Source organism: Vulpes lagopus, chromosome 17, assembly GCF_018345385.1.
Source record: "Vulpes lagopus strain Blue_001 chromosome 17, ASM1834538v1, whole genome shotgun sequence".
NCBI classification, from domain to species: domain Eukaryota; kingdom Metazoa; phylum Chordata; class Mammalia; order Carnivora; family Canidae; genus Vulpes; species Vulpes lagopus.
In genome coordinates this window covers 8,363,277-8,386,205 of record NC_054840.1, presented here as the reverse complement: position 1 = coordinate 8,386,205, position 22,929 = coordinate 8,363,277, and the positions used below count along the sequence as shown (strand labels likewise).

Below are 22,929 nucleotides of genomic sequence, written 5' to 3'. Positions count from 1 at the left end.
GTCTTCTGAAAAGATAATTAAGAATCTTATAACAGGATTCATTTGTGAAGGGGAACCATTGTTTTCTCTTGGATACAAGAGAAGAAAGAAAATTTATATTTTATTATAATTTCTTTTATAACTTTTGAGTTTTTACCACGAGCAGATACAGTCTATGCAAAAAGATGAATAAAAAACCAAAAATTAAAAAGAAAAAAAAACAGGAGAGATTGCAGTGAAACTCAATATAGGACCATTTACTGTTACTTGAACATGGATTATGTACCAAACTCTTCATATGAATCAAATATTTGCTCTCCTTTCCCCTGCTATGTAATAACTACTATATCCCCCTCCATAGTGACGCATTAGCTAATAACAGAGCTACAATCCTTATCTATATGTGTCTGGTTCAGACCATTTTGTGCTGTACTTCCTCTTACTACAACACATTTTGCTGCAATTAACTGTAAAGCCAACTTTGATGGTGCCACATGCCACTAGTGAACTTCTAATCCATCTATTTTTTCATTTGCCCCTCTTCGTTCCCTCCCTGCCCCCTCGTGCTCACACAAACCCATGTACACACAGAAATGACTTTGTTTGGAAAGCAACCACCTACCATGAAGTGACCCAGAACCTTGCACTGTTCCATGGATAATTGTAGGAAACCAACAAATAGTTTTCATGCTCAAGACATATGTGAGTAATTGTTCAAAGTTAAGTGGCATCCATCCTACTCTGCATAGCTGGGCTGTTCATGCAACCCTCAACCCTTGCATTCCTCTGCAAAGTATTCTGTTTACACAGGCAAAATCCTAAGCACATGGATATCTTAGGCTGTCTTCGTGAGCAAATTCCAAATATTCAAAACACAAAGAACAGGATTCAGTTGATATAGAAAATGTAATTGCTGGTTATTCGGTGGAAAAGTGAAATAGCATCCCTTGTCGTCAGAATGAAAAGTGATAGACTTCACAGCCTTTGGGGTCAGATATACCTGGGTGGGTTCCCAGCTCTTTTTTGAACTTAATGGTTAATCCGGGGTAAATTTCTTAACCTCTTTAGCTTCAGTTTCCCAGGTGATAAAGAGGCAATGATACTACTGTCTCTCTCATGCATAAGATTACTGTGATGGTTAAAAGAAATAAAAGCATTATCCTAGTGCTAAATATATACTAAGAATTTAATAAATGATAATTATTATTTTAGATACTATTCAAAAAACTCCATAGGCCAAACCATCAGTAAGTTTTCTTGACTCTCCCTCTAAAACATAATCCAACTGAGACACCTCTTCACTTCTTTTCCCTAGTTTATCTGGTTTCCTCAGTTCCATTCTTTTGCTCTCATATCAGGGTGTCTGAGGATTTTTACACATGCTCCTTCTAAACTGCTACTCAGCTCACCTCGATCATTCCTTCATGGAGGACTTTTCTCCACCATTCAGGTCTCTACATGAATGTCATAAGCTCAGAGGCTTGCCTCAGCCAAGATATGTTCTGTTTCCTACGTCCCCCAGAGCCTAGAACAGCGCAAAATAAATACTTGCTGTTCAAAATATCTGTGTGCTACGTTGTATGATGTCATGTAACATTATTTTCCATTATTTCTCCGATCAGGGAAATAAGGATCAATGAGAGCATATTTTGCCCAGTGTATTTCAAGGCATAGGGATAGATTTGAAGTAGATGAAAGAAAATCGTTCTTATTTTAATTATTCTTAAATTTTTTATTATTCTCAAGAATAAAGTCTCAAAATAGAGCTCATATTTCTCTATCATCTTTCATAATTCCAAATATTCCCTCTTTTTAATAAAGAGCAAGTAGACAAAGACACCACAGTCTTAGGCAGGCCACAGTGTTGTCTTAATCAAAATAGGTTAAGACAACTGGAGTCTCAATGTCTGAGCTAATCAATATATTTTACAGATGTTGTTTATTTATTCATGAGAGACACAGAGAGGCAGAGACATAATCAGAGGGAGAGAAGCAGACTCCCTGCGGGGACCCTGATGCAGGACTCCACCCCAGGACCCTGGGATCATGAGTCAAAGGCAGACCCTCAACACTGAGCCACCCAGGTGTCCCCAAAGTATAGTTCTTTTTTTTTTTTTTTTATGATAGTCACAGAGAGAGAGAGAGAGAGGCTGAGACACAGGCAGAGGGAGAAGCAGGCTCCATGCACCGGGAGCCAGACGTGGGATTCGATCCTGGGTCTCCAGGATCGCACCCTGGGCCAAAGGCAGGCGCCAAACCGCTGCGCCACCCAGGGATCCCCCAAAGTATAGTTCTTAATCTAAGTTCGTACCTTACTGGATGTAGTAGTGTTCAGAATGGAAGCAGGTCTGTGCCACTATTTCTGAAGAACCAGGGCTGAGGCTCTACTATCTTATTGCTGCAGGTGGTAAATCCTACAGCTTTCTTCTTTGCCACATCAGAGGAAGAAAATAGAAAGTACTGTTGTTAAATTATTTGGCCCAGAAGTGCTATGTATACCTCTCTCTCCATTCATTAGATGGAACTAGTTGTGTGGACATCTCTAGCAGAAGTGTGGGTTTTCAGGACCCCTGGGTGGCTCAGCGGTTGGGTACCTGCCTTTGGCTCAGGGCATGATCCCGGGTTCCTGGGATCAAGTCTCTCATCGGGCTCGGTGCGAGGAGCCCGCTTCTCCCTCTGCCTATGTCTCTGCCTTTCTCTCTCCCAGTCTGTGTCTCTCATGAATAAATAAATAAATATTTTTTAAAAAGAAATGTATGCTTTTCAGTATGCTCCAGAAGCAATATGTCAACAGCAAGTAACTTGTTAAAATCTAATAATATTATAGGTTTTCGTTGTGCTTATTTTTATGGTTAAGTGGTATTTATGGAGAGTAGCTTTCTACTGACATGTCCTCTTAAAAGAAAAAAAATGAATCAAGATGGAAAAATGCTAAGTTTAACGATACTGATGGTATAGAGATATAGTGAAAAAGTAGTGATAATGGTTAAAATTTGGGAACCACTGTTCTTCCATGAGATCACACAGCTAGTTTGTGGCAAAAATGCTAAGATTTCCCATCTTTTTGGCTCTACTTTTCTCTCAGCGTTGCTGTTGCCTTTGCAAAACCTGTGGTAGCCAATCAAGCCTAGGAGATAGTTCTGAATCTTTTCGGAATATTAAAACATTAATAGAAAAAAATCCCATTTTCCCTAATTATTCTTTAATTTTTTTATATCTTTAGATGGCATTCTAGGAGAAAATGAATAGAGCTAGAAACTACTTTTTAGTTAATTCTGCAAAATGTATTGGACTTACTGAAAGAATGCAAAGAGGAAAAGTATGGATTTCAAGTACACAAAAGAACAATAAGGAAAATGTCACCCATTTTTATATAACGATGGGCACTAAATTAGTAATACTAACAGGGGGATGCTTTTCCAAAAAGACCATTTTGAAGAAATTCAGAGTTAAATAATGCAAGTTTTTATCCTTAAAAAAAAAAAGACTGTATTTTTTTTATTTGACAGAAAGAGCCACACAAGAAAGCACAAACAGGGGGAGCAGCAAAATGGAGGGAGAAGTAGACTCCCCAGTTAACAACTGAGCAGGGAGCCTGACCTGGGGCTGGATCCCAGGACCCTGGGATCATGACCTGAGCTGAATGCAGACACTTATCAAAATGAGCCACTCAGGTGCCCCTACAAGTCTTTATCCATATTTTTTGTTGTTATTGTTCAAAAGAAGTTAACAAACAGAGAGCTAATTGAATAAATTATTTATCAAAAATTCTTCATTGAGGTTCCCAATTTATTCTTCTGTTATTTTCTTTCTAATCTGTCCAATGGAAGACCCTAGTTCACAACTTTTGTTTTTAGCAAGTGAATTTTGATGCAAGAATTGGTCCTTGACAAAGTAAAGCAAAACAAAAAAGCCTGCACTCTCCATTTGCCCTTCTGGCACCTTCTCTCCTCCCAGGTAAACAGAATGCTCAGACTGCTGCACCCTCTCTGATTCAGCTGACCCTGGCTCTCCATTCAGAAAGGGCCTCCAATCTGTCCCCTTACCTTCTGTTTTCACCCCACTCCCACCTCTTTGGAAAATATCCCCACCCCTTGCTACCACAGAGAAAAGGATCGATTCACTAATTCACAATGATACTGACCGAAATCACTTAATATGTCCTTGCTTCTAGAAAAATCTTACCTCACGTGAAAAGAATGTGACTATATAGACCAAGATGACTTTAATGGTGGAGGTGAGGAGATATTTTTTGACAAGGTCACGACACTAGCTGGCCTCCTGCTAGCCTTGTTAACTTTGCTTCTTTGGGGAAATCTCTGATTCTTTGTTCTTCCAATTTATTTACACTGATTTAAAGATGCTCCTGGAAGAAGCCAAAATGTTATCCTGCAGAGCAATAATGTAGAGAAAATATTAAAAGTCAATTTTGTCTTCTAAGATGTCAAACTGGAGCATGATTTTGACACAAGATGCCTTTGACCACTCCTTTCTTGCCTATATGGGCTCATCACCATTCACTTAGTTCGAGGAGCCCGATTTCCGATGAGTAGTTAGAGTCTCAAATTGAAATGAAATAAACATAAATCCATATATGGGAAACAGGTACTGTAACTTTAATTTTAGTGTGTATTGTAACTTTATTACCTTCAAGATATTTTGTTGTTGTTGTTATCACATTAAAAACAAGTTCAAATAGGGTCCAGGGGCATGGTATCGAATTGAACATATTCGGAGGTAAGCTAACACTTGAAGTCATTATAAAAACCCTCGGCCCAAGCTCCCTGTCAAACACCAGGATTTTACCCCACTGTGTTCATACCCTACTCCTCCTGAGATGATGGTTCACACCGTAGTGTTCCAGAAAGCAGTGGGTTTGGACTTCCAACCAGCTGTGTGACCTTGGACCTTGGATAAAACCATCATTACTCTTTGTAGATCTTCCTGTTGTCACTTGTATCTTGGGCAGGTTGACCTCAACCAACTCTCCCACGTCACTCTCTTGGATAAGACCTCTTTTTTGTTCTCTTTGTATTATTTACTTAATTTGCAAGAAAGTTTTTTGCTTGCTTTTATAATAATGCTTCTCCTATTTAAAAAAGTACCACATTCATTTTTAGATAATGTAAAAATGGAAATAAGAAAAAGACAGAAGACAAATAAAATTCATGCATAATTCTACCAACTAGTAAAATGTTTCAGCCAACCATAACTTGATTGTTCATTTCATATGTGAGGACTTTCTGTCCAGGTTCTTACCCATGGGCATGCAAACACAGCAGTTGACCTCCACATGTCTCTTTTGTTTGACTTCTATGCTGATAATAACTTTTGATTATTGATGTTTTAATGAACATCCATGTATACAAATATGAGTGTGTAATGCTAACTAGCTTCTCAGGATGAATTCTTAGAATTGGGAATCTCCTAATCAAGAGGTATATTCAAAAAAGATGTTTTTTTTTTTTAAACAGAAAAATGCGTTCTTATTGAAAGCATTAAAATAAAACCACATAGTATAAAAAATTAGTTTTTCAACTTCCATTTTAGACATTGGTGTGATATGCATCCTTTCAGTCAACTCATTTATTTGTCCATTAATTTAATAAAATGTATGTAGAAAAAAAATGTGTAGAGTAGTCACATTGTGCCGTACTCCGTGCTTGTCATTGGAGGTATAGCACTGATCAAAGCAGACATAGTACATTCATGGATCTTAAGATTTTAGGAAGAGAGATCTTAAATTATTCATGGCTATGAATACAGTTACAAACTGTAGCAGGTGCATGAAACATGTAATAATTGGTTTGGTGGGAGACTACCACAGGACTGCTCATTTACATTAATAGACAGAGGAGAGTAGGAGGTTTCAGGAAAAGTTCCTCTGAAGAAGTAACAGGTAAGTTAAAATCTGAAGAGTAAATTAATCAACTAAGAATGCATTTGTGGGGTGGTTCCCCATTGAGAGACAAGAGAGGAGTGTTCCAAGTTTACAGACTGCCATGTGTGAAATCCTTAAAAGTGAAGTTGAATTTGGTGACTGAGAGTCATTTGGCATGTTTGAGGCAGGCAAGTGGGGCCAGAGTAGAGAGGTAGGCACAAAGAGGTAGGTGGGTCTTGGAGGGTCCTGGAGGCCATGTTGGTATGTTGATAGCCATTCTAAGACCAATGGGAAGCTAGCGGAGGATTTCTCCACTAATCTAGTACGTATGTCCAGTTTAGCTGGTCCTATATCAGATATGGTCTGTTGGTAGTCAGCACCATCCCCACTGTCCCTCTGTTTTACTGGGGCCCGGATGCTGGTAAAGCTCATTCCTCAGCTGGCTTCTATTGAGGTGTGGTGGAAGGCACTGGCAGGAAGTGAGAAACAGCAGGAAGGCTGACTCCCTAAGTGGCAGCACCAGAGGTTTCAGCAACCACAGTGGAGGCGCATTATGAGCTGCACCGGCATCATTAGCTATGCTCCCATGACTCTGGGGGAGAAGAGGGGAGAGGCGCAGGCCACTTCCTGGTCTCTGGTTTACATTCTATTCTTCCTTTTGCTCTTTCAGAACTTCTAGTGCATTTTAACGCAACCATTTGCCTTAAATCCCTCTCTGCTTTAAACATTTAGAATGGTTTCTGATTTCCTTTCTAGACATTGATTTACTAAGTGCTTTTGATTCAAACACTTCGGGTTCTTACTGACTGCGATTATTGCATGCATCCCATAGAAGTTTGCAAATCCTTTTATGAATCAGTCTGCTTTCATTCTGGTTAACCCATGGCTACTTGGCTACAATTTTATTGGCAATCTTGGTAGAACTGTCAACAGGAGTCATGATTGAAGCATTAAACACACACACACACACACAACAACAACAACAACAATAATCTTCACGTGAAGAATTTTCTGGAACAATTATTCCTGTGAGGATTGTACATCCTTCAATTTTCTGGAGTAGTCCTAATTTTGTACATGCTGTCGAGTTATCCCTCTGATGACGCTTAAGGTTACCAAATCCTGTGTCCATCCCTGAAAATATTGTTCCTTACATATTGGTTAGTTTTCTTATCATCAAGTGGTATGAAGATTAATTGTTTTTGAAATCCTTCATTCATTCCCACTTATTTGTGAGGGGTCTCTCAATTTAGTTACATGGGAACTGGCCTTTTGTGCCCCATACCTTTAGATGCATTTAATGGTGCTCTGATCAAGTAGGGTTTCGAGTAGGGCCAATTTCATGGCCTATCCCTAGAAATTTAACCTGGACACAGAGTGACAAGAAAGACTGAATATAGTGGTAGTCGATTCATCTTGGTGATAACAGCCTAAGAGGTGCCTCAGTGACTCGTTCTGGATTATGTCCTAGGCCTGATTCCCCAGCTTTCTCTCTCCCTGGTAATTTGCTTCTCTGCTTGAGTTAAACAGATTCTTTCAGCTTAAAGAAACTTGTAGGTAGAGCAGGATTTTATTTTATTTGTAATGATAGTAAGAAACACCTTATATAAAATATATTTTCTTAACCCTTTTAACGGTGCAATTCAGCAGTGGTAAGTGCATTCACACTGTCATATAACGAAACTCTGAACCTCTTTTTATCTTGCAGAACTGAAACTCTGTATCAATTAAACAACTCCCCATTCCTTCCTGTCCCCAGCCACTGGCAATCGCCATTCTGCTTTCTATCTCTATAAATTTGATAATTCTAGGTGCTTCATTCGAGTGGAATCATACAGGATTTGTCTTTTATGGCTATTTTACTTAGCATGATATCCTCAAGATTTATCCATATGATAAGCACATATCAGAATCTCCTTTTTAAAGACTGAATAATATTCCATTGTATCTATATACCACATATTGTTTATTTGTCCATTGATAGACACTGGGTTGTCTCCACTCTGGCTGTTGCGAACATGAGTGTACAAATATCTCTTTGAGACCCTGCTTTGAACTCCTTTTGGGTATCTGACCAGAAGTGGGATTGCTGGATCATACCAGTTCTATTTTTAATTGTTTGAGGACTCTCCATACTGTTTTTCATAGTGCCCACACCAATTCACATTCCTACCAGCAGTGCACAAGGGTTCTAATTTCTACCCCCTCTCACCAGCCTTTGTTATTTTCTAATTTTTTTTTTGGTAGTAGCCATCCTGCATCCTTTTTCTAAATATATGTTGCACCAAGGACAGTCTCTTATAATCAGAAATGGGTTCTGGGAAATGTAATAGACAATTTAGTCTCAGCCTAAATCTCTTGGGTAAGAGCTGGCTGGTTCTCCAAACAACAACTTCTTCTTCTTCTTCTTCTTCTTCTTCTTCTTCTTCTTCTTCTTCTTCTTCTTCTTCTTCTTCTTCTTCTTCTTCTTCTTCTTCTTCTTCTTCTTCTTCTTCTTCTTCTTCTTCTTCTTCTTCTTCCTTCTTCTTCTTCTTCTTCTTCTTCTTCTTCTTCTTCTTCTTCTTTCTTCTTCTTCTTCTTCTTCTTCTTCTTCTTCTTCTTCTTCTTCTTCTTCTTCTTCTTCTTCCTCTTTTTTTTTTTTTTTTTGGCTCTCCAAACTTCTTAACAACAGTTGCTTCTACATTTGCTTTCTCTCATGATGAGTCTGCTAACCATTTTAGAAAGGGCTTAATTCATTCCATGTTAATAATTTCAAAATGTAGGTTTGGGGTGAATAATTTTTTTCCAAAAGGGTAAGGAGGAAACTCAAGCCACCTGCTACGAATTTGCAAACAAGATTACTAAGGCTCTTCTCTCATTAAGGAAGCATTTAGGACCGTTCAAAAAAAGCACTGGTATTGCTGGTTCTGACTTGAGATAACCTGAATAGAAAAAGCTTGGAACGCAGTGCTTGGCACTCACCTTTCAAACTCTTTACAGCCAACACTCTGACGCCTAAATGTCTCCCGGGCACATTTGCATCTCTGACAGCGTTACTCTCTGTGGGCACATTTCTTTGATTTGGAACATTCCTTTTTGGATTTTCGTTAGCTGAGCCTAAATCAAGAGGTCTGAGGCCCTTGGCTGAGAGTAGGCCAAGGAGCCAGACACCCTTGGAATCTCAGCCAGCCAGTTCCCAGCTGGTTCACTCTGAGTGAGGTCCTTAAACTCTCCAAGCTCCAGTTTCCTCATCTGTGAAACAGGAGAAATGCTGCCTACTTCAGGCCCACGGTGATGGCCAACTGAGGTCATGGATGTGCACATTCCCAGCAAGACCTTGACAGAACAGGCAGTTAAAAGACAGATAACTCATTTATTCTGTACAGAAATAAGATTGGTTGGTGGACATTATCTGAAAATAAAAATATGAATATGACTGTTCTTTGAATATGCTTTAACTGTCCTTAAATTTTTTGAGAGCTCTCAACTAGTATACTGAATAGCTCATGTTTTCAAAGGACTGAGCTTTATTTTTCAAAGATGCATATTTATTAAGAAATATCTCATTACTTTTTCTAGAAAACGTCCCTGTCTACTTCTCTATAATCTAGAGTAGATTTGTTACATCCTAAAGTTTTTCTGTCAGCATAGTGTTTGTGTTTGTGGGTCTGCAGACACACATATGTATATGGATATGTATAGATATATGCATATGTGTCCTTAATCACAACTAGGAAAATTATAAAATGATTTGCATGTGCAGAACTTTTACCAAATATTTCCAAAAACGTGTTTTGATTTTTGACATTCACAGAAACCCAGTGCAGTAGCAGCAGAAGCAAATATTATTATCCTGGTTTCATAGATGAGATTTTGAGAGCTATGTGATTTGCCTGAGACCTCAGAGCCAGTGGAGCAGTGGAGCCAGAACTCAAACCCAGGCCTTGGGGTTTCCAAATCCAATACTGTCTCCACAGTATCTCACCAGTCCCCATAGGGGCACGTGGTGGAGGACTGCTGGCGAAACGAATGGAAAAAACAGTAGAAATGTAGGGCTTGAAAGCCTTTTTGGAATTTGGAGGGACTAAGTATTAGCAAACAACTGAAATGTCGTGCTCAAAGCCTAACAAGAATTTAGTGGCATTAAGAGGTTTCAAACTGCTTCAAAATTTATAGGTATATTCTTTAAAAGAAAGAAAAATGCACAGCATGTTCCAGATCTCCACTTTCCTTACGTCCCCATTACTAGATTCTTCTCCCTCTTTATAGACCACATTTATAGCTTAGATTTCCTGAATGTTTTTTCTTGTATATACTTTCTATTTAAAAAATCAACATTTATACTGTATATATTTAATTCCTATACTACTGACATTTATTTAGAAAGAATGTGAGGAGATTCTCTTTGTATCTGGCAGTGTGGCTACGAATGAGTAAATGAATGGAGAAATTAGTTTGGACCTATTTCTACATGTCATACTTATTTATTCTTCAAGCCTTGTTAGAACCTCTATACTCAGCCAAAATGGAATTCTCATATTCTAAAACAATTGACATCATATTTAAGGAGCAAAAAAAAAAATTCATAATTACTTCCTAACCAGAGAATTTACCATATGGAAATACCCCTCCTCACATTTCAACCCTGTATGTACATATATGAACACACAGAAACAATTCTGTGCATCAAAATTAAAATTCCATTGCTTACATTAGTGAATATCAGAAAGCTTAAGTTTTCAACAAAATTGAAATAGTTGAAGAAATTATAGTACACCAAACCTGATGGAATATGGGGCAACTGCTAAATTATTAATTTGAAGAATTTGTAACAATAAGCCTTTATTTTTGGTCACAGTAAAGAAAGAAAACACAACAATATGTCTACACTCTGCTTATAACTGTAAAAACTGATATTCGGCATGTGGACAAAGACGTAGAAAGAATATAGAAAAGTTAAAGGGTTTTTGTTTTGCTTTGTTCTATGAATCAGTTAACAGCATTTGTGGAATTAAAAACAAAAATTAAAATCAGAACAACCTTTAGGATGTACTGTGTAAAATTGAGTAGAAAAATGGTAGGTTGCTCCATGTCCTAACTCAAATGGATGCTGTGGACATGGAGTAAGACCCAGGACCCTGCGGTGTTGCATATGAGCCCTGACTTTGCACCACACGGAGAAAGTTCAGAAGAATGAGTCAGAGCTATCCCAACTCCCTGTGGGTCAGGGTCTATCCTTATGTCATCTCAAAAACAATGTACACACATGTTTTACATTCCATGTATCTACCAGGGCATCAGAGCCCCAGACATCATATCTTTAAATCATTGGATCCCTAAGAGGAACTAAAATTGCACAAGAAGAAAATATCACACAGTGAGAAAAATAACCATTTTTGTAAGTCTTTATTTTTTAGTTGCTCCTCCCATAGTAATGCACTGAAAGGCATAACAGTTTATATTGTACAAAGCATTTGAAGAAAGTACCTCAACTTGCCGATTATTTCAAAATGAGATTACAAACAAACAAACAAAAAGGAAAAAAAAAAAGAACAAATCTGGTTCTTCAATAAAGGGCAAAATAACTGAATACAGTCTGTTATTTACCTCTCTTTTAACATAAGGTCTGGAACACTTCATTTTACAAATAGGATTAACATGAACATAACATCGCACAAGCTTGCAGACGACCAGCATAAAATATGGGGTACAGTTTTTAATCAGAAGAATCATGCTTTCAATGAAAGAAATTATAATCGTTTATACAATTGAATCGATTTCAGTATTACAAAAACTAAGTTGCATCTATTCGTATTTAGCTCATTAAGAAGGAAAACAAAACAACAACAAAAAAGGAATGTTAAGAAAAGCCAAACACCATGTGGCACTCCCATACACAGGTCGAGTCACCTTGGTCCTTGCAATTCAGAAAGGGGTGTGCCTCAGACGTCGGAAAGTAGTGGCTGACTGGAACAGTGCTATTGTAATCAACAAACAATAGTTTGCCAACAAATAAATACATGATACACGCAACACACAAAAAAAATTAAACATTAAAAAACAGTGACATGATTGTCTAAAATTAAGATGTTATTACAAGGATTTGGCAAACATTTTATTAGTGTAGTGGTACAGCGGTACTGGTGATGAACAGGTTACTTCACTGACTTAACCTCTTTGAGCGCTGGAACATCCATAGTTTACAATATACACATACCCTTTTTCCCTAGGTTTAAACAATGTACTTAAGAAGGCAAAAGTTAATGGGGAACAAGTACTCCCTGTTATCAGTTTCTATAATAATCAATCGAGTGTGCATTTCATCCAACTACTTCCATCTTCAAAGGGTTAAATTACATTAAACTTTAACAAAGAGAAAAAAAAATTAAATCTCTAATTAAAAGCAACTGTTCCCAATCATGTGTCAGGTGATCCTGGACAAAAAAAGAATTCAGTTTCTATGGAGTGTTCGTTCGTGTCAATGCCGCCCTCCCCACAGCCCTCGCGCCCCCCACAGCCCAGGGCCGGGCCAACCCAGGGGCGCCTCCTGCCCGGCAAGTTGCTCATTCTCACCGAATCGCACGTGAAGTCGCATTGACCTTCCAGAAGTCAGCAGCTGCCTTTGCTGTGCAAAACAAAATATCGAGAATAAATAGTTTCTTTTTTTTCTTTCTTTCTTTTCCTTTCTTTTTCTTTTTTCTTTTTTTCTTTTTTCTTTTCTTTCTTTTTTTTTTTTTTTAAGCATTCAGTTTAAGGTCACCAGACTTTCCATGGGTGACCCTTCAGGTTTCTAAGGCATTCTGCTCAGCAGTCTTTTAAATAGTCCTAGATGAAAGAGCCATGCTACTACTGGACTTGGTCCCACTCTGGTCGACCTTGGTAATGTCATACGTGGCTTATGGACTGGATGGCACTGGATTCCGCTGCAGCCCTTGCCATACTGTGCCACACGTTGGAAGAACTGTGGGACGTAGAATGGAGGGACTCCTTGTCGGACAGTGACAACATCATAGCATATGCCTGGGGTAAAAAGGAGAGACTCAGTAAGTGGCGCTGGAAAACATCACTTTTCATTTGAAGGCTACTGTGCTGTTGGTGAATGTTAGGGAGGAGAAGGGACTCGGAGTAGGAGCGTCCCTCACGGATGTGTTTGGAAAAGCGTGGGGCACTTTTTGGTCGTTGTAATGATGTGATGCTACTGCTGGCCTTCAGTGTCTAGGGCCTACAAAGGTACATGTTCTACAGGGGGAAAAAATGACTGTCCTACCAAAGATGTCAACAGGGCCTCCACTGAGAAACACGAGTCATCCCCCTGCCCAAGCATGAATACGCTCTTCCATCCACTGTTCATGCACTTGTTCAACTCTCCAAAAACATTATCGCGTGCTCACATTATCGCGTGCTCACGACTGAAACTGGAAATATGGAGAGGATATAGACCTGCCTTGATGGCACTTGGTGGCACTGGGGTCTAGTAGGGGCCACAGTCCCACTGACTCGTGCACTATATCAGAGCACCGAAGGTGACACCCCTTGCCCAGTCACTTGACTCGATAGTGGAGGAGGCTGAGGTACAACTACTGATTTGGTGCCCAGCTTGTAATCCAATGTCCTTTCTCTGGTTTCCCTCCGCATTCGAAATATTCAAGGCTGACACCCAAAGACCCTGAAAGCTAAGGCAGAGCAAGTGAGCCCTACCAAAAAATAAAACAAAACACAAGACCCAACAATGTTCTAACCAACTTGTACTCCAGTGTCTGCCAAACAGAAGGGGCATGGCGGTGCTCTATGAAGAAGTGCTCTTTCTTCCCTATTATCATGTCAATTCAAAATAACTGTTCAGAGAATCCCTCCTTTGCTGCCAAGTAAAATATTCAAATAAAATGTTTGGTCTTGACTTGTGAGTGAACTTTTCACTGTTGATTTGCTATTGTTGGTCTCATCCATTGCTAAACTTGCTTGTCAAAATGCTGCTGAAGTGGAATCATTAAAGTCCTGCCAAAGACATTCCACTGTCTGTAAACAAAGACAAAATGCCTCTGTTGTTAAGCAGAATTTCATCTCTGAGAGTCATGCTGAGACATGTGGCCAATCTGTGGTTTCTTCCGTAATCATGGCATTCAGTTAGAAAATCTGCCCTTGTGGGCTGATTCTGATTTGCTGGGTCATTGCTCTAAATGTACACATTTGACTTTTATGTATGCAATTTGCCTTCTGGACCTCTACGAAATCTCAACAGACATATAACAAATATTTCTTAAGCATCTACTCTACGCCAGGCCCTGTGCTAGGTCCTAGGGAATCAATGATAGACAACACACAGTCCTTGTTCTCTGAGGAGTTTCAAATAGGAGTGAGGTGAGCATTGAACTTTATTTTTATTATGTACCCACTTGTGGAGATCACGATAAAGAATGTTCTGAAAGGGTTTTAACAGAATCCATTCCAGTATTAAAAAAACGAAAAAGAATACACAGAAAATTTTGGACTCCTGCCTTCAAACCTGTGACCTTCAACTAGTGACCTTGGGCAAGTTGCTTAGCCTTTCAAGGGCACTTTCCTTATATCAAATGGTGATCATAACAACGAAAACTTGCCTCCAAGGGCTATGAGGGATTACAGGCACTAACATAGGTTGCCAGACATAAATAGTACCTATTAGCATGAAATTAATTTTTAGGATAGGGTTTTTCAAAGAGGATTCTATGCAGAATGCAGCTGCTGTTGTATCGTTCAACTATCTTGGATTCAATATAAAAATCACAGAGGAAATATGTGAGCGTTTTGAGTGAATCATCTGTCCCTATGCAGATTCTAGAAAATGGTAAATACAGAATGCTTGCTTTTTGGTAATCAGAATAAACATTTGCATTCACCAAGATCAGTGCCCTGCACATGGGACTGGCAGTTAAGAACAACTGAATGAATGAATGAATGAAAAGTCTCATGAAATAAAGTCAGTTTGCCAAAAGGCCTGACCATTTGTTAAACTGATATATATAACGTGATCAAGTAACATGAAAAATATGAGTTAGGAGTGCAAAACGCTAGTATTTCTGCTGATGGGACTTGCTGTCACAAGGCCGGTACTGAAATATATCACGTCTATTATCTCTAGGTTCTCTGACCCTTCTGCTTTCAATCACTGCTGACAATTTCAGGAATTTTTAGGTAGTTTGTCTTATAAGCATTTTGGTGGAATAATTAAAAAAAAATTTTTTTTTTAAAAAAGCAAAGAAAGCCTGGATCCCCAAAGATCTCTCGGATCAATTAGGAAGAAAGAATGGGATACCAAAGGCTCAAAAAAAAAAAAAAAATACTAGCTACCTCTAATGGTTATGTCCAGGTAAAAACGAGATGTCTATGATGGTGAGTTTACTTTTAATGTTAGAAACTGAACAATTAATTTTTAACCCCATTGATTCATACTGTAGGAAGGGATCTTAGATATGTCCTCCAGTCACTCCACTCTACAATACCCACAGCCATGAAATGATGTTCTCAAGTTCACGTAGCTGGCAACTCCAGTGCTGAGGCTGGCTGCTTCTTACTTCAACTCACAAAGAACATTCATTTTACCTATTACCAAGAGGGTATCTTAAGAGTTTTACTGAATTGACTGATATTTAAAAATCTGTATTATCCCACTGGCACAATGCTTTTCCCACCTTAGTTGAGAGACGACCACATTTGCTGCTAAGAGTAGCCCAAAACATCTCAGCCAAATAGGAAATCATTTCCAAATGTACAAGCCAATGGAGTCACATGGTTTGATATGTCAGGCTACCTCCAAAATGGGCTCAAGATCAAACAATTGGGCCAACGTGACCAAAAAATATGGTAATAACAGAAAGTTTCCATTCTTCCTCTTTTTATTTATTTATTTTTTTTGTAATTGGCCTGAATGAAACGAACAATCTGGTTGAGTGTGGACATCGGTGGAAAATACCGACTTCCTTGATTTTACGATAAAAGAACTGAGGCTCTCTTAATTGGCATTTAGGGATCTTAAGTGGATTTATTTTCATCTCCACAGAATGCCGTAGAGCCCAAGGAACTTGAGTACCATTCATTCGTTCATTCATTCATTCATTCAATTAAAACTTAATATGTTTCATTTCCAGATCTGTTGGTAAGTTGCTGTAGACTTTTGGCAACTCGTTTCATCTCTGATCCTCAGTTTGCTCCTGAATGTTAGAATCAGATGACTTGTTAATCAACTACGTACAGTGAGGGACCAAACCAAACAAAACAAAACAAAAAACAGAGGGCAGGATTCCCTTTCCAGCAGTCTGAAAACATTGACAGATAATTTGTCAATATTTGGTTGACAAAAATTTCAGATGCAAAGCAATTAGAAAATCATTCTGAAGTAATACAGAAATAGGTGCAAACAGTATGGACTATCTCTGCAGAAGTAAGAGAATTACAAAATAAAGGAAAGGTTACTGGAGGAGGAGTTTTGTCATGGAAGCTTCTGTGCAGAGTGCATCCATGTTCATTACTGTATTGGTTAACCACGTGGGATTCGGTCAAGGTATGAACGTTTTGAGTAAAGCATCTGGACCTGTTCGGATTCTAGAATATTGACAAGGTAGACTCTCTCTGCCTTTTGGCGTCGGAGGCACACTGTCACCGTGATGCTGTGCTGCAGGAAAATATGTACCTGTGATTTGGACTTTCTGTGTAACGGCTGTTTAAGTTCCTCCGGCACATGGGAAGCACTAAAAGAAGACAGCTCAGCTTCAGTATATTGATTATCTTCCAGTTTCCTCATTTTGAGGCTATCTGTGAAGTGCCTTATATGATCTAGAGCAGAAAGTCCAGTTTTATATTCTTCCTCTTTATACCTAAAATGAACCAATGGGAAAGCACAGAGGGTTTTTTTTTCCTTCTTCAGTTTGTTATCCAACCAAATCACTTTTCATCGGAATCGATACAGCTGTCAAACTTCATATTATAGTTGCAGTTATAAAGAAGCATGCATCAGTTATTGGGTTCTTTAAAGTGTCCGCAAATATTAGATCTTAGAAACATACTTGTTTTAAGATTTTTCATAATGAAAGCAAGTGTATATATAAGAGGCAAAGTTAAAGTCAATGATGTGGAGTCAGCAATGCTGTGGAGACGCAATTTGTAGGTTTGTAATTTCCATTTAAAATAAAGCCAGTTACGATAATAATATTCAGTGACCATCCACTATCCATATGAAAATATTCCTATGAACGTAACTATTTGGTTAGTTTTTTCCATTTAAAAACCTACCTATAGAGATTACATATATACCAAATTTAATGAAATTTATCTCAATAATATTTGGCTGATAACGCACCAGATTTTTGAATGAAATAGATAATGTCGAAATCTCTATTTTCCTTTGGGTTTTACAGGTAGAGTCTAAATAAATGTCTGGGTACTCAACTGATTTTCATTTAAACTTCCCATCTCAGGTCAATCAGGGTTCCACAAACACCGACACATTTGTATTCTTGTGGATTATGTTGATGGCTACCTTGTTTTCACCTATTCAGGATTCATCCACTAAATATGCCTTGCTAATTCAAATTTACTGTTTATGGCTAATTACTCATCAACTCCTACATCCTGAAATACTGCCTTAATGGAATTACACCCATATATGTATCTATTCCTGCTTGTGTACTGATGTCATCCCAGGCGCTCACCTCACTGGGGACGTTTTGCGACTCATCTCCAGGGCACTGGCTTCCTCATAGTCATCCTCAGGGTTTCCTTCATGTAAATTGCTCGTCACTGGTTCTTTTCCTGTTTTTCCAGTAATATCGTTGTCGTCATCGTCCTCATCTAACAACACTTCATCTTCTACTTCTTCATCATCCAGCAAATCTGAGTTCTGACCGGTCACCAAAGTCTTCTCATCCTTAAAATGACTGCCATTCATTCTTTCAAAAGCATAAAAAAAGAAACAGGCCCAATGATTGGTTTCATTTTTAAACGTGCAGTTTGTTCTCTTATCATGTCTTCCCAACAACAGTTTAGAGTTTCAGCACTCTTATAACACAATTTTATTGTTTATGCCTATGGCAGCCATGGGAAAATAATGTAACCTCACAAATGAGAAAATAAAGAAAAAAAATAATTGGGTGATTATTCAGAGGATAAATGGAGCTTCTGGCACAACCGGAAAAACAGTCTCAGGCTCCTATTTCTTATCAGACCTTTGCCTGATAAATGATATCATTATATATAATATAAAAGGCATACATATGTTTTCTCTACATAATGCTACCTAATTATCATAGAAGTGCCCACCATTTAAAATAATAGGTTTTTGGAAAATTCATATCCCTGAACAACACTGACAAAAACCTCAACACACATGCCTAAAGTGAATCTAAGGTTCAACGAAAATGTTAAGATAGCTCCCAGGGACCTACCGGTATTTGATATTTCTAGGTGACATTTGTGGTATATGCCACTTAGACATCCTGTTCAAACTTGGAAGTGATTGAGAGCTCACTTATTTGTACTGTCTTCAAATTATCCTTGAGGGTCTGAATATAAAAAAAAGTTCTCTGTTTCCCAGAAGAACATTGAGGTGGGTAGTTATCTAAAAATGCAATTGGGCAAATATCTTTCGAAGCTTACTTAGCATGCATGTCTGATGTGATACAGAAGAATATTTATTATATTTTAAATATTTTAAAAGTCACTTGTAATACTCTAGTTGGGGGTTCCAAAGATAGTATTATGCGTTTCAAAAGTTTAATTATATACTTAAAAAAATGAGTTTAGTTACACAGAAGTCCCAATTTAACACATTTGAGAGCATTGAGAAAAGTAGGACAAATTTCTTAGGTTTTAAAATAAACATAAAGAATGTAAATTGAGGGGAGCCTGGGTGGCTCAGTCAGGCAAGCACCTGACTCTTGGTTTTGGCTCAGGTCACGATCTCAGGGTTGTGAGATCAAGCCCCACGTAGGGTTCCACACTCAGCACGGAGTCTGATTGCCCCACTCCCTCCCCATGCTTGTGCCCTCTCTAAAATAAATAAATAAAATATTTTTTTTGAAAAAAGGAATGTAAAAATTGAATTTAAGTTTCATTATAATATTTAAAAGTCAAAATTAACTTAGTTCCAACTTGATTACAAATGCATTGGACTAGAGTATCTCCTCCTAACCCCCTCTTTTTAAGGATATATGACCTGGGAAGTTAAGGCACTTCCCCAAGTTCAGAAAGCTTGTTGAAATTTAAGTTATTGCTACAGAAACGTATGCTATTCACATTTAATGGAACTATTTCTCAGATTATGCGAGATCAGCATAATGGGGTATCAGCAATGTACCTCATCCCTTTCCCATGTAAAAAAAAATAATGAGTATAATTTAATATTCAGATTTCCCAAGGCAAATAAATAAACAAAACAATGTTGGGTGTGACAGATGCACATAGCGAAAATCTTAAAAACAGTCGTATTTTTTAAAAAAGTCATATTATCATTATTAATCTTTTTATACAGCCAGTCTCTTAACCACTTTTATCAAAAAATGATGAAAACATGTTTTGCACAGACATAAATTATTAGTTTCCAGATACACTGCCAACTTGCTAGCTTGAATGGATTGAAACTGTTATTTTTTAAAAATGAAAGAAAAAGTAGAAGAACAAAAGAATGCATGGATGAAAACCAAAAGTAACAAAGCCAACATGATTAAGAAAACCTATTTGTTAATTATGCTTTCAAATGTGGCAATTTATGGAGGATAAATTATTCATCAAAAGTAGCCCCGATAGGAGTTGAGGGGGGAGTTAAATGACTCAATCTTCTTCCTTCTGTGCTGTTTGGACATGTTGAAGCCAGATGTCGCAGCTACATGCAGGCTCACAAATCTCCAAGTAAGTACTAGAAAATCTGAAAAGGCATCTCAGAACCCAAATGGTGGGTTTTGCTCAACATTTCTTATTTGTATCGTGTAAATATCATTATCAAAATGTAAGATCGTGACTCGCTTCCTTGTTCCTAGTACTTTGTACTTCTGATCATCTGCTCATCTTTCATCCTCCGTTCTCTCTCTTTTACACACACACATATGCACACACACACACACAAATGGGCAAGCAGAGAGGAAGACATATCCAACTGCACAAAGTCATAGCTCTTAGCAGACTTCCTAGAACCCAGAAAGGGTCATGTAATAACTAGGAGATCTTCTCCCCTTTTCCCCCTAAATACACTTCTATCTACATTGAAGAACCGACGTGGCGATATAATTTTGTTATCTGGGGAAATTATGCTTATTTGAAGCTTGGCTTACTTTAAAAACTACCTAAAACAATTACTTGACTTCTAAGAGCATGAAAAAATAGAGGACATTAACAATAGTACCCGTGTGATGAAACGTAATGGAGCCTTCACTAACTTCACGTGATATTACAACCGGCTACGCAACATCCTAATTGAGTAGGGTAGTTATGTTAAAAAAAATTCAGTTCTCAACATCAGGTTCTTAATTAGAAACAAGAAAAATGAGATCTGGTATTTTTGGTAAAATAATGTTTCATTTAACATCGCATAAAATGTAAATACCAGATAAGTGTTAATTATTATTAGCAGCAGCATTAAAAGTTTTTCTTTATGAATTAAGCCCCATATATGCTTGATGTTGATGTTGACAAGAGGTGGCCAGGGCACCGGGTCACTAAAAACAAGGAGGATCACACCCATTGAAACAAATATGTCAGAATTTAATGAATATCCACTTGAGAGTATATAGGTAGCGACAGAATTGAATCAAGAAGTCTCAACTGCTTTTTAGGTAAAAAAGATACTTAAATGACATTCAATAGGCATTTTATATATAGGTATGTATATATACATACACAAGTGTGTAGACGTAGATGTAGATATGGATATAGATCCCCCCACAGGTACTTGGAGTCACAGGCTACCCGTCATAAACACGTGATGTGTGACTGTAACCACTACTGAATCAACTGAATCCCTGTGCTGGCTTTCCCTCTGCTCGGCAAGTTTTGATACAATATTCTAATTAGTTATCAAGAGAAGCAGAACAGAACAGTGGTAAGAGTCTGGGTTTTGGAACCAGACGGCCCAGGTCAAATCCCATTTATTAATTACTGGCATGACCTCTGGCAAGATATTTAACTTTCGATATCTCCATTCCTTCCCTGATAAAATCACATAGTAATAGTCACCACCTCGTGGGGCTGTTATGATCATTAAATTAACTCATATGTGTAAAGTGCTTAGGAGAGCATTTAGGATTTAGTCTGCACTAAAGAAATGCCAGCCATTGGTGGCAGGGGTCACCTTAGTGTCACAAAAGTGAGCACAGCAAATCTATCTGGAACATACTGATTTCAGAAATCAGAGAATTTAAAAAAAAAAAAAAAAAAAAGGAAAAACTCAGCTTTACCTCTCCTCTGTGTTCCTGGGAGACTGGCTGCTGTGGTTGCTATTCCCAATGAAATTACGGATTTCTGTGAAGTAAGCATCTTCCTTGTCATCGAGAATCGCGCCTGTACTTTCCAGTTCGGAGTGAGGCGATGATGTTGCTGTACCTGAGGGGAGAGAGCCCTTAGTGAAAAGACTACTCGTGGTGTTCAACTTACTTTGAACCTTGTTTCTCCCTCATTGGATCGGCGTTGTTTCCTAAAACAGGCTCTTCTGAATGTTCTTAATGGTAACTTTAGGAGGCCAAAGTCTTCCCAGATTACCACATACTTGCTAATGAAAGTCTCCTGGGGAATATTTCATACCATTGACATCATGAGGTACGGTCTCCCAAAGATGTTGCCCCCACAGGTTCCTCCCATTCCCACTGTGACATGAGAATATTTTCATTCATATAACAAGGAAGCAAGGTGAGGCCAATTATAAAGAAGCCTTAAATAGATGCTGCCAGAAGAAACCGTATACTCAGTCCTGGCTGCAGTCAGCATGTATTTATTGCTTCTGTGCTAAAGCACGTTCCCAAATAAAGACTGTGAACACACGCCAAAAATTCTGTATTCTGGTTTGATGGGTGAGGCGTTGAGTAGACTCAACACACCAGCCCAGAGTCTGAGCTGGGCCAGCATTAAGAGGACAATATGGGATCTGTCGATTATAGGATGATCTTCAGCTTCCTTACCTGTAAAATTAGAATCAAAATACCTCATCAAAGGATGACTGTTAAGGTTTTTATAAATTTAAACAACTATCAACCCCTTAGATGTGGTCAAATTTACACCATTTGATTCGAGCCATTTATCTTTCCCACAAGATATCTACAGTCTAAAGGTTCATCCTAATGGTCTAGATGACGAAGATGAGAGGTGAGAACACTTCTCAGTTGAATAAAGTTATAATGGGTCAACAGATAAGTATTGAACTTGGACATGTTACATTTTTAACTCAATTATTTTCCAGAATACTTTTGATTAGGGGCACCTGGGTGGTTCAGTTGGTTAAGCAGCCAACTTGATTTCATCTCAGGTCATGATCTTGGGGTCCTGGGATCAAACCTCACAACTCGCTCCTTGCTCAGTGAGGAGACTGCTTGAGATTTTCTCTCCCTCTCCCTCTACCCCCACTCCCCTCCCACATGTGCACGCTCATGTTCTCTCTCTCTCTCTCTCTCTGGAATAAATAAATACATCTTTAAAAAAAACAGAAAAAAACAAAATACTTTTGATTAGAAAAATTAGGGGAACATGCTGTAAGGGTGCATGTGATTGGAAAATGTGGCCAATTTTGTACATTGAATTAAATTTCTGTCTCTAAAATCTGGTATCTTTAGACCACAATCATTTGAATTTTGGCTTAGAGGGAAATGAACAGTATATATAGTTCTATGTCATAGCCACTCAAGATCGTAAACAATATGGCTCTGTATGGGGGAGGTAAGATTTATAATAAAATAACTTTCTTAGGTAAAAACAACTACTTTGTACAGCTTCAACTTTTTAGTGTTTTTGAAATCTCTTTCCCTGAATCCCATGCTTACTCCCTCCCTTGCCTCCAAGTCATTTTCGAGATTCTGTAGAAGCAAATCATGGCTGCACAGGGTGGCTCCAAACACATACATCAATTGGTAAATATTAAT

At 38.2% G+C, this 22,929-nt stretch overlaps 1 protein-coding gene across 12 annotated transcripts in view; it reads right to left on the bottom strand.

Annotated features, from left to right (window-relative positions):
• Nucleotides 1–11,228: 11,228 nt before the first annotated feature.
• The window catches only part of MECOM (MDS1 and EVI1 complex locus), a 554,726-nt gene continuing 543,025 nt past the window's right edge, over nucleotides 11,229–22,929 (bottom strand). For 11 of the 12 annotated variants that reach the window (XM_041731617.1, XM_041731615.1, XM_041731618.1 and 8 more), the window contains 4 exons: nucleotides 21,259–21,403; nucleotides 17,524–17,760; nucleotides 16,506–16,689; nucleotides 11,229–12,859 (listed from right to left, as the gene is read on the bottom strand). In XM_041731617.1, coding sequence (XP_041587551.1) covers nucleotides 12,725–12,859; nucleotides 16,506–16,689; nucleotides 17,524–17,760; nucleotides 21,259–21,403 — 701 coding nt within the window. In that variant the 3' untranslated portion in view covers nucleotides 11,229–12,724. The remainder of the gene's footprint in view (nucleotides 12,860–16,505; nucleotides 16,690–17,523; nucleotides 17,761–21,258; nucleotides 21,404–22,929) is intronic. The other variant, XM_041731621.1, reaches the window with a different exon arrangement.